General features: G+C 39.7%; 1 protein-coding gene across 1 annotated transcript in view; it reads left to right on the forward strand.

Moving 5' to 3' along the window:
• PHF21B (PHD finger protein 21B) overlaps window positions 1-12,922 on the forward strand; it is a 67,155-nt gene that overhangs the window by 38,573 nt on the left and 15,660 nt on the right. The window contains exons 3-5 of the mRNA XM_055712870.1: window positions 1,144-1,494; window positions 3,224-3,346; window positions 8,569-8,620. Coding sequence (XP_055568845.1) covers window positions 1,144-1,494; window positions 3,224-3,346; window positions 8,569-8,620 — 526 coding nt within the window. The remainder of the gene's footprint in view (window positions 1-1,143; window positions 1,495-3,223; window positions 3,347-8,568; window positions 8,621-12,922) is intronic.

Here is a 12,922-nt window from a genome sequence, read left to right on the forward strand (position 1 = left end):
GCACATCAGTAAATCCCCGCATTTTCATTAAATTGCTTAGGCTGAAGATTGAAGTCAGCATCATTGGAAGGGCTCCTGTAGACTACAGTGTGGTGACACAGGCAGCTGCGTCCCATGTCTGTCTGTTACAACTTGTCATTTTGTTTCACAGTATGGAAGGTGTGAGAAGTGACAGGACTAAATAAGCACAGAGGGAAACGACTGTTTTATCTGGCCGTGTTAACGAATAAGCTGGAAGTGAAGTTAACTTCAGGAGAGGCAGTTTAAATTATTTATTTTCAGTCCTGGAACTGTACTTAACATGTTTTTAAGGCAGAGCCGTGTTGACAGGGTGACGTTAATTACCCTACTGGAAACCCATCGCATTAGCTGAAAACAATAGTGCACATCTATCATTCATGGCTCTGGGTAAAGCCACAGCCTTTGGAAATCTTGGCAAACAGTTTCCCCCCTCCATCCGTGGAAGTTCCTTCTGCATCCACCCATGGCTATAAACTGGTTCTTTACTTACAGCAACGAAATGTGAAGTTCGCTGGCTGTGGGTTTCTTTTCTTCCCCTCTCCTGTTTTTTGTTTGCTGAGCTGAGTGAGTGCATGATTGATCTCCTCTCCATTAGACATGGCACATCTTAAAAATGTGAGGATCTTCATTCACTGATCCACCAGTATATATGCCTATGCTTACTGTTCCTGTAAATGCATTCCCACAATTCCCTTAACAGTTCAGTTCCCACTCCTTAATTCATAGCAAGAGTGTTGTGTCCTTCTGAATGGGAAATTATTGTGTCTGGGGTTTCTGTTCTTTGCTATGGCTTTGGCTTAAACATCCCTGCTGAGAAATGGATGTGACTTGAGTAGCTTTTGTATGGATGTGTGCTTATAAAAGAGGGGAATTGACTTTTTCCTCTTTTCTTGTTCAGCAATGAGTTAAGGACTCCAAAATGACCCAGCTGAGGAGCGCTGGGATTATATCTACAAGTAAATGTATGGCTGGTTACTTTGGGTTGCTATATTATGTTTGCCTAGATGCTTCTCTTCCATGGTTAATACAATTAAGAGATTGTACCGGAGGAGTGCATGTATGCAGTGTTTGTTCACGGTGGTGTAAGGCTGTGCCTAATAACGTCTAACTCTCTGTTTGTAGGTTAGGCCAAAGACCCTGATTCCAGACAGCCTCCCTATCTCCCCGTGCAGAGATCAGCCTTCCAAGCAGCCTCCTACCTTCCAGAAGGCAACTGTAGTCAGCATCAAAAACCCCAGCCCTGCCCTCCCAACCGCCAACAACACCGTCAGCCATGTACAGACGCCCAACAGCCAGTCACAAAGTGTCACCGAACCTACAGCTATTTCATCACCTCTGAGCAGTGCAGGTGTGGCGTACGCCATCATTTCCACCTCCCCCAACAATGCAACTCCTATCAGCACCAGCGCGACTGTCTCTGTGGTCAACGATAGCATCAAAGTGCAACCACTCCTCATTAGTGCCGACAGCAAGGTAGGTTCTGGTTTTCATGCCATTTCTGGTTCTTTTGGTTATCAAACACAGGGATTACATTGCAGGTGCAAGCAGAATATTCCCCTGGGAGTGCACAGCCCTGTGCAGAGTGGTGTCAGTCATTCTTTTTGGTGAAAGTAATGGCAAAATTCTTAAGGGGACACATGGATGCTATTAGACATCTATCTGTGTACAAGCATACGTTTAGTAGAAACAAAATGCATCATTATGTAGCTTGACATTAATGGGACCATATGATCTTCCATTATGTTAAACCAATCCTCACAAATAATATCCCTGACTTCTGTGCAGGCTCAAATTTCCTACGGATTTCCTCTTCAATTACATTGGTACTAGTCATATTGACTGACCCTGGGGGAGTGTATCAAATAACCAGGCACTCTCTTCTACACTGCCAGGGGAAGACCTGGAAATGAAATGAGAGAGCTCAGGGTTTCAGAACAGATCAGCAGATGAATCGGTAGGAAAAAATCAAGTTATGAATTGCTTGTTTCCTCTTTGTACTGCTTTTCAGCTTTTAAATCAAGAACTTCATCACTCTTACACCAGAAACAGATCCAATAAAGGCTACCAACGTACCCAGCAGACATTCGCTGTAATTTGCTACTGGGATCCTGCTGCTTTGGGTCTTGTTGGCGGCACAGGTTCTCATAGAGTTCTAAAAATAATACAGGATGTAGGATGGCTTTTGAGGTAAATAAAAGCAGGCATCTCTTCCCACTTCTCTGGCATAATTCGGCTTTCTCTTACTTAAACTGGCTGCCAGTTAAGAAAACTGTTGCTTTTATGCTCTTCTAGAGTGACTGAGTTGAGATAAAGTATCTAACAATTAAATAACATTGAAAGTTAGCAATGAAATAGATGGAAAAGGCCTGGAGTTCAAATCAAATAACCTTCATCAAGTTGAGTCCTCCATAGTCCTTCATGAATCTTTGATTATGGGTGTAGTCACATGTGTAGTTCTGTGGTCCTTCATTCCTTTTAATTTGATAGCTTCTGAGATAATGTTATCTGCACTGTGTAAATCTTCATATAGTAATTAAAATATGAGCAGCTGGATATACTAACATATATGCATGTATAAGAGATCTGTGTATTAATTCCTATAGATTCTAAACCAGAATTAGTGTTATTTTAAAACAGATGTAGTTTGTTTATGCAAAACTAGACATCCACTGCTCATAACACATAAATGCTGAGGACAGAACTCTGATCGCAGTTACATGAGTAGTACTAAGGAGTATGTTCCTTCGCATCCATGTGTACTTACTCTGAAATAACACTGGGATGACTGAGATCACACTGTTGATTTGAATGTGTAGTAATCCCATCTACTCTACCTGTATGAAAAATAAAATCAAAGGAAACACCTTAAAATCACTGACAACCTGAGTGTTAAAGCTAGGGTGCTGAATCAGCTTCAGGAGTCCTCAAAATAGAAAGTGTCCTAATTTTCAGAGGCACTGATCAAGTGTCTCCCTTAGGCTGCAGTAGGTTTATAATGCACCAATAAAAATTATTTTTTAGAAACTTAAGCGTGGATTTAAAAGCCTGTCCTCAGTACCCCAGACTTTATATTTTTTACTTTTACGTTTGTTTTCTGTAGGGGTATCGAGTAACCCTTCGAAGAAGAATCAAATGTTTCAGGCAGAAAAGTCCAGTTCCAAATACTGAATTCTCTTTCTGTTATTTGTACATTGTCTTTTAGGTTATCATTATTCAGCCTCAAGTCCAAACCCAGACAGAAAGTAAAGTGGAGACAAAGAAACCTCCTGAAGAGTCAGCTCAGGGACCCCCTGCTACCAAAAAGAAAAAGGAGGAAAATCCAGAGGTGATCCATTTTATTTTTCTTTTCTTTTCTTTTTTTTTTTTAAATAAGTGAGCTACAGTATGGTTAAGTTATGGGGGCCAATACTGAACATTTTTCTGTGCATACTGCATTTGTGCTTTTAGTTCTGCCAGCTGTTCATCTCTCTACCCAATCACTGTAATCAGGCTGATGTCCCTGCCAGTGAGGTGCCCTGGGAAATATGGTTTGCATCACTCAAACCTTCCAGTGTCACAAAATGTAATTGTAGGTCTCATAAAAATCTAGGCCCCTTGCATGGGTATAGCTGTATTTCTTGTGAAAGGTGTGTACAAGCATAAGATGTTTTCTTTTATGTTATCAAGTATGTAACATTTGGTTTACAGGCTGGGTATGAGGTTGAATTAACATTTCTTTTGTAAGATGAGCTTTTACATCGTCTTTGTAATGAGTCTTGTAAATTTTAGATTGTATTTAACAGTACACTTTCTTGCATTTGCTGTGTACTTGTCTTCCCACTTGTATACAGATTCTTTCTAGTCTGAAATACATCAAAATCCTTCAGACTGAGTAAGAGAGTTGAAAACAGGTTATAAGATGAAATCTCTTTCATGAACTGTATTTGTGGTATAAACCAAAAATATAAGTCTGAAGTCCTTGTAGAAATGGGGTCTCTCTTTAACAGGCATTTTGGGTTTTGAATAGATGTATTCACATTAGATTGTGTGTACTTTTGAGGCTATTTGAGAAGTTATACAAACTGAATCCACTTCTATTATGGAAATGCTCAGCTCATGTGAAATCTTAACCTTACTAGTCTAATAAATGTCTAGCATGAAAACATCCTTGGAGCTGTAGGTTTAAGAGGATTATTACAATATAAATTTATAATGTTACTTGAGGCATGTGGGTGGTCATTTATTTTACCATTTTAAGAGGTTCGTATAGTTAAAACAGTGTTAAGGATAAATAGTGGCTTTTAGCCTAGAATATCACAGCTTTATGCAGAAGCTGTGCAGAACTATGCTTAGGAAACCTCCCAAGTTTAAAATCTGATCCTGATATGAATCTTCATTGCAACTGAATGATGGGACTGTAGGGTCCTGTTTTGTTTAAGGAGGTATTTCCCAAAGGTTATTTGTTGTATAGCACCTTATGGGCAGAAAGGCCAGTAGATCCTGCTTAAAAACAGAACGCTAGAAAAAAGCATCCATTTTTCTTTGCTTGTAACTTATCCCCACAGGAAGAATATTGAGCAAAAATCTTCTAGAGAGATGCGGGAAGAGACCATGGGACTGGGCACACTTTTTGGTATAGCATTCATAAATTTAAGGAGCTTTTCATTAAATTGCTAACTAGAATATCCTGACTACATTTTTGTAAACAAGAACATTGTAACTACTGTGTAAACGTGAGGTCTCAGCAAGCATAATTTTCTGGGTAGGAAGCTGAAGTTATGCCCCTAAGTGTGATGGTTCTTTTCTTTTAATAGATTTGCTTCATGGCCGTAAATAGGTAGGTCTAGAGTTAATTTCTTTTGTTCTTTGGAAGTAAACTTTAGTTGATTAACATGTATTTATGCAATTAGTGTAATTAGAACTAACAGCGTAATTAGTGTAAATACATGTAATGACATAAATAGAACATGTAATTACAAAATGAAATGGTTTTGTAAAAATCTTTGTTTTGCATCATGAAAAGACATACTGCACATTTCTAAAAGCACTCATTGCTTTTAAACAGTTGATCAAATTTAAGGCAGAGAGTAGCAAAGATACCATGATACGTTAAAAAAGAAAATAAGCGCTCTAGGCACTTCACACCTTTGTCTTCAAAGCACAAAACCGAGGCAGGAGCTCCTATATGGCTCTACATAAATGTTAGCCATGACAGACTGGGCTTTAACAAATTAAATTGAAAATTTAAAACAAATAAACCAGAATTCACCAGACTTACCAGTAGCCAGGAATCCCATATGTAGTTACTGAGCGTACCTGAACGAACTGAAAAGACTGAGGGTAATAACTGTCTTTTGTTCCTGTCTTGGTCATTCTGCTGAGAAGCCGTGAACCTGGACACAGCCCCCGCAATACGTACGCCTGTTGCAGAAGCCAAAGATTTCTCCTTTCCCAAGGACATCATCATTAGGCTAAAGCAAACCTCCTTGCGTCTGCAGTGTTGCAGCCGGGAAGCCTGGATGGCCAGCTGTGGAGTGGCTTCCCCAGAGGCAGAATGGAGGGTCTTGACCACCCAGGGTGTCCCAGGTCCAGTGGTCAGAGCCCTCTCCTAGGGTATGAGCTGTAAGGCTTCAGCCCCCCAGGGCTGAGGAGGGTCTGGAGGAGCAGGCTGCTGGCTCCCTGCCCTCAGCGGGGCTCTGCTGGGGATGGGGTCCCACAACTGCCCGCCTGGTGGTCCACCTTCTCCTGGCAGAATGGCTGCTGCAAAGAAATGAAGGTATTATACGAGGGAGCTGCTCCTCCAGGGAGCAAATGCCTAGGGTATGTGTGGGTTTTTTTCTTAAAAGGACCCGAGTTCAGCACAGAAAGAAACAGAATTCTTTCAGAAAATTTTCAGGTTTTAAAATTTTTATGTTAGCTAAATGCTTATATTTCTAGCAACATTTTCCGGGACACTAGCAGTTTTTTATTTAAAAGAAAAATTACTGCCATATGTGCTGGCTATTTAGTTAACAGTGTTTTCAATCCCACCTAAGAAGGACAAGAGAGACACATTGCAATTGTGAACTAAATGCTAGTGTTAGGCTTGAACTGAAAATCTGGAGGAGCTGAAGCCTTGGTTTTGTGGATTCCTGGCACAGAAGAGAAACAATACACTCTGTGGTGCTTGAAAGGAGAGCATTGCCACGGAAGTCGTATTTTGAGTTGAATCCAATGAGCTACATAAGTGTGAAATAGCAGAAACCCATAAAAACAAATATGCTGTTAATATAATGCGCTTGTTACAAAGAATACGGCTTCTACTGGGATTTTTTTAAAAGGAACCATCTTTCAAATATCTATAAAAACTAACCCTTCCTGTGTTTAACAGTGAGATAATTATCAAGTCCATTTATGACGGCTCTTCATATGTTAAGCAAGTATGCTGTCATTACATTTAATTAGATATGTATTCAAATAATTTTAGCATGAAGAAAGAAAATTGTTTAGCAAGCATTCCAGTACTCAAAAAATTTTATTTTAGATGTCTGCAAATGTATGCTCCCCCCACAGTTTAATCTTCGGATAATACAGGCATTCTGTGCTCCATTGGGAAAATACAATTGCACGTTAACTGTTCCAGCTTTCTGATTCTATACCTAAATGTTGTTATTACTTCTGCTCAGAGCGCTGAGATGTATCCTGCCGCAAAGTTATTTTTTGGTGGGGGTGAGATGAAGCTTGTAATTCTATTTGGTTGACTAATTTTCTTCTCAGATCTGCACAGTGGATCTCGGATCAAATATTCATCTTTTCCCTTCAGGTGTGGAGCCCCCACTGTGTCTAGCTGGTGTTTTAGACATGTAAGGAGTGAACATTATTGAAATCAAGGTCTGACATGCAAATGAATACACGTGCTTGTCATTACCTCAGTTATGGAAGGCAGAAATATAGCATAAATAGATCTCAGTTGTCAGTGATGAGATTCTACATCACCATTTTTTAATCTATGGGGAGAGTTACACACTAGGAGACTGTGGAAAGAAGACATTCATCTTATGAGGTTGTTAGTTCACCTGATTGACAAAGATATTTTCACGTATACAAGAGGGGTGTAGATGTCCACTCCTGACCCTCAGATTTTGAAGAACCCACCCCATAGCTAGATCTTTTCATCTACGAAATGAGGATGTGCTTGCTTTCACAATTTCTCTGGGTGAAAGTCAGAATTGCAAAGGAAATGGTAGTTCTGGTGACTTACTAGTTGATTTTATCCTGAACTGAAATGAAAAGTTGAAACATCAGGCTTTTCACAAAACAAGAAGGTTAAACTAATTTTAACTTGGAAGTGTTTAAATGTGTTCTCCTGGCACTTCTTTGGTGGAAACAGAATGTGTTGACCTTCTACCACTTCAACATTGTATTTCAGTTTGACCTAAATCTGCACATTTTGTTTTGAGTATGATAATTGTTTCCTATGGTCTTTAGATGCTTTGTCGGGGTTGGATTTGGGGCTTTGCTTGTTTGCATTTCCTAATAGCTTGGGTTTCATAATTAGATTTTCTCTCCTGTGGAATTGCACCTCATGAAAATGCTGCTTGGTTAACATGATCCAGCAAGATTGTTGAGCACAGCAGAAAGAGGAAGAGATCCCTAAGATCCCACAGTGCCACAGATGTGACTGAAAACCAAGGAGTTATGTTCAGTTTGGGCTTGGAACAGCACAGCAGAACTCCAGTTTTCCATCAAAAAGATGGAATAAAATCTTCAGCAGAATTCTTTCTGCAAGGAGAAATTTCCCAATGAAAAATCACTGACAGAAAGTTCAGAATCTGCTTTAGTACTTGCCCTGTTACTGCATTGGCATGTTTTAAAGATCTGTTAGTATGAAGGTGTGTTTTGTGCATATATACTGTACAAGAGTTCTGAAAAATATTTTAGATTAGATTCCTCACTGCAAAAAGGTCACCAGTGTCAGTGGGAGACGTTTGTTCACTCCCCATTGATGGAAAGTATTCGATCGGTGTACCTCTTCATAATTCATACACATGCTATTCTTTTTATAACTTGGGAAGAGAAATCTCTGAAAGTTTTTTTGGGGAGAGGGGCTTTCAATATGCTTCAGATGTCTTGTGTAGTGTTTTAATGTTCAGTGGAAGTGTATCATATCTTGTTTTACTTCACACAGCTTGCTTACATCCAATAAAAGCAGTGCCATATCCAGATAGTAATAATAATACACAATTACTTCTCTAAAGAGTGGAGTAGCAAAGCAGCTAGCAATATGAAATTGAATTGATTAACTGAATTTTGATCATGCTTTGTATAAAATCAGTAGTCATACAGATTGGCTTCGTAAGTCTCTGAACTGCAACAGTTCATCTAGTTACACAAGTACGACGTGACTGGCCAGGCATATCTGAAGCAAATCTTCAATTAAAGCTCTTCAAATTACTGTGCATTCAAATAAGATAGATTTCTAAAAGACCTTTACTGTGTTTATTACATCAATGCCGGATTGATTTATTTACTTACTTCTGCCATGATTGTTGTAGTAGAAAATCTAACCCTTGTTTATTTTTCCCTTAGAAAATTGCCTTCATGGTAGCATTAGGACTGGTTACAACAGAACATTTGGAAGGTAAGATGGCAGATATTGTTTTACAGTTCAGTTTTTGAGTGGAATCTTTTCTCTGATCTGGTTGAAGTATCAGCAAGGTTCAAAGATGTTTACCCAGATCTCTTTCTCTCTCCTCTTTCTGTATGTGAGATGGACTTACATTTTTTGAGTTAATTGTCTGTCGTCTCTAGAGTTCCACAGAATAATGTGTAAAATAGTGGTGAAAAGTTGGCATTTGTTTTGTAAGACTTTAAACAAGCTGGAAAACTACCTCTCTCAAAGACTTCCTTCTCTCCATTTCCCTCCATTTAACCAAAAAATAAATAAACTTTCAGTCTCATCCTGCTTTCGTGCGAGAGCTGCTAGCATGCCTTCCTAAGCTTCCAAATATGAGTTCAAACAGATATTGCACATAAACCAAATACAGCGTCGCACAGTGTGCAGTTTACATTTCCAGCCTTCCAGAAATACCTTGCAGGAGTTAGCAGATTTGTACCTTTCTTTGCTGCAGCTTTGTCTTTCTGAAAATGTAGATGAGAGGAGGAAAAAGAGTTTACTCAGCACATTTTCCAGTGGTTTGAGATCAGTTGGGGGTTTCTGGGCAGAATGGGTTAGTTCCCATGGACAGAGAAGATAAAGCTGGTTTTAAGTAAAAGTCTACAGCTTGGTGTGTTTTAGTTCCATACTCAGCTCATCCAAGTTGGGGTGGTTCCACTGGTATAAGGAGAAAAAGTTGGTATCTTGGTCAGCTGGCAATGATTCTCAACCACAAAAAACATTATCAGTTGACATTTACCACCCATCCCATGGGCTGTTGTTAGCAAAATACCTAGGAATTTCCAGTGCACTGCGTTTAAGTTTTATGTGCTTTAGAGTTCGGCACATGCTTAGATACCTTGCTGACTCAAGAGGGATCTACCGTTTTACACCTTGATTTCTTTTTACTGAGATTCTGTTCCTTGGTTTTAAAAGAAGTTATGAATTAGGGAGAGAACTAACTGTACCTAACTGTAAGGTCTGCTCAATACATGCAGCAGGTTTTCTCTGGGTCTTGTTGCCTTTTTTCAGTGTTTTTCCTCCTTAAATCTGCATTTTAGAAAACCATGTAATGTCCCAGTGACTGAGAATTTGAAAGCCGTTTAAAGAAACTTTAAGCCATCGGCCTTTTTAATCCCTTAATGGTAATGGATTGAAATGGAAATTAAAAAGCTTCAGCAATTTTGGGAGGAGATTTACAATCCAAAAAGTGCAAATGATGACTGGTTCTTGTTTTCTTTGTCTCAAGAAAATAGGACAACACTTGAAATTATGCTGAAGTGAAAATTATGCTTACAACAGAGAGAACTTAATTTTAAATAATTCTTTACCCTTTGATTTTATTGGAACTAATAAATTGTTTGTGAGGAATTAATGCTTATGTTCAAAATGCCAAGTACTGCTTTGCTCTGTTTGTTCTACAGTAAGTGCAGAGACGCACATTTTGAACCTAACTGCTACGATGCTAATCCTGCAGAATCAATTCTTTCAGACAAATTCACTTCTTATATTCCTACTAGCATTAACTAAATGGCTCCCACCAAGAGCTATTTACCATGGAAAGGGTATTTCTTCATGAGTATTGGTGATTACAACTGTCAAAAATACCCTTATAGCTTTCACATGCTAAAGGTTATTATTTTAGTGCTATGTCATATTTACGGTTATCAGCCATTGCTATTTATCAGGAAGCAGTGGTCATTACACAGTTCAGTTTATTTTAGTACTTCTAATGCATTTCTCAGTTTCACGTTTTTTGGAATTAAACTATATCAAGATTGGGTCATTAAAAGCTTATTCACTCAGTATCATTAATTCACAGTGTTACTGCTTTTCTTCATTTTATTCATTAATTTTGTGGTGAAGGGCTATGATCCACTTCTATATGGATTTCTCTATCAGCCTAGAAGTCTTTCCACCTGATGTCCAGAGGAGCATCTTTCCCCTTTAGTGGGAAAAGAGCTCTGTTCTGCAGAGTCCCAGTATTAGGCATCTTTTGAGGCTTTTACCAGTAAATGAACACAGCTGCTTCCACTGACTGACTTTCTGCAAGGTATGGCTTTCCCAGAAAATAAATTGTCATTACGGGCCTCGTAGAATGACCATACAGAGCATTTATTGATGAAGGCAGGAACTCATTGAAGCTTTGCCTCCAACACAAAGCTATCTTCAAATTTATTCATCTCTGTCAAACATACAGTTTAGAGGGTTTTTTTTTTTCTGTTTATATCTCTTAAATTAACAAAATAAGAAGTAAGATAGCCCAATTCTGTGATGCAGTGCATGGCTGTAACATATTAAATCTCTTTCTCTAGGCTATTAGAACACCTACCATTGTGTTAAAAACAAACAAACAAACAAAAAAAACCTAGACAGAAAGCAAAACTAAAATAATTCTTTAGTTCAGGTCATTCTCAAAATGAAAATGCACATCTTGTTTTACTGTATCAAATAAAAGCACTGAAATATTTCTACCTAGCTTACTGGAATGTTTCAATCAGTTAAAACAAATTTATTTTTGCTTTATTAAGCCTTATTTTGAAGTGGTCGCAATAAATTTTGTGCAAAATAATTGCAGGAGTAACAACTGACAAAAAGATAGTATACCACTGTATCCTTTGTTCTACCTTGATGTGATTATTGACAGATACACTCTTAGATGTACATACTCCTTATATCACAAGCATGGATATTTTTTGTTCTCAGGTTCCATAAATAAAGTGCTGACATTGTACTCTCCCTCCCTGCTGGCTGCATAGGGTGGAGTACATCTAGAGCTGTTTCAGTTCATTACTTTCTCTCTCTTTATTTCCATCTATTCCCACAACTATTACCTTCCCCCCCCTCAGCCAGCTTCTATCTCTGTACCATAGCAATGCCTCTTCCAAAGCTGCATTCCAGGTGTCTACCACGTGTGATTCAGACTCCATCAAATATTTCTGTTGCCTTGGTGAGAGCATGTTCCAAAGAAAATCTCCCTTAAACCTGGCACCCAAAAGGGCAGAGAGATACAGATCCATCAGAGTCCTCTTGTGAAGACACTCGCCCCAGTTATGGACGCAGAAAGCTCTCCTGTGTTGAATTCTTTGTTTCTCTTTCTGAACCAGTGAAAAGTCACCATCTTGTATACATCCCTGTGACCGCTTCTGAAAGACAAACCCCGGGCTGCCCTCACTCCAGTTTTTTCCCTATGCTGCCACAAGGGTGCTGAGATGCTGCAAGCCCCAGATCCACCTCGCGTGGGTTACTGAGCCTGGCTGCAAGAACTAGGGCTCTAGCTCACGCTGTTGACACCAAAGTAAAGAGTCAGTGAAGGGCCACATCCTCCACTTCTTTGTCAGCATCAAGGCACACGGTTCCTCTGTTGTGACACCTCTCTCACCTTTGGTCTTGAGAGCATTCCTCTTGCAAGAACTGATGCTGACATCAGGCACAACTGTCTCTCTTCTGGCAGCTCTGTGGCAGGCTGCTGGATCTGTATCTAGCACTTACCCTGTTGCTCAGGCCCGGTTCCCTTTAGAAGGATGCCAAACACTCTGGAGGCTTCAGGACGGAGATTTCAGCACAGCCAGACAAACGTTTCATGGTAATCACTTTCACAGTGGGACAGAACTGTTACCCACTCAACGTCCTCTGGTTTGGAGTCTGTGTAGGACCAAGGATGTTAATAAGATGCTGGCAGCGGTTGCAGTCACGCTGTCTATTGCACGTCTCGGTGCAGCCTGGGATCACACATTTCTCGGTAGTGAGATTCTGTATAGCTCCCCGAGTCACATGGCACCATATGTCTAACTCATGTCAGACTGTGAATACAGACCCACCAGACTCTTTGAAGTGCCCTAGGAGGAGACACCTTCTGAGTGTGAGAGGTGACATGTTCCTGTGCCAGTGGGAAAACCCAGCCAGAATATCCAAGTCGTTGCTCTTCTGCTTCTCACGTCTATCCAGTTTCCTTCTGATACATTCATCACTCCAAGAGTGGTGGCTTAGCCAGTAGTCTTTTGTGAATAAAAAGTTTCAAATCAATTTCTTGGAACTCAAGCCAGTACAAAATCCATGCAAAGTGTTGGCCGTGTGTCTAGGGACACCGTGTCCAAGACACTGACAATACCAGTGCCATTTACTGAAGGAACGCTTAAAGTGGTATGTGGCCCCTTTTACCCTGTGGGGAAGTGATCAACATTTGGAAAAGGTGCCTAGAAACCAGAACTATGTGTTGGGAATCCAGTTGCCATGTATTGTAAACATCCTGAAAGCCAGACTGTATCTTACTGTTGGATTACAAGT

Source organism: Falco cherrug, chromosome 5 (genome assembly GCF_023634085.1).
Source record: "Falco cherrug isolate bFalChe1 chromosome 5, bFalChe1.pri, whole genome shotgun sequence".
Classification (NCBI taxonomy): domain Eukaryota; kingdom Metazoa; phylum Chordata; class Aves; order Falconiformes; family Falconidae; genus Falco; species Falco cherrug.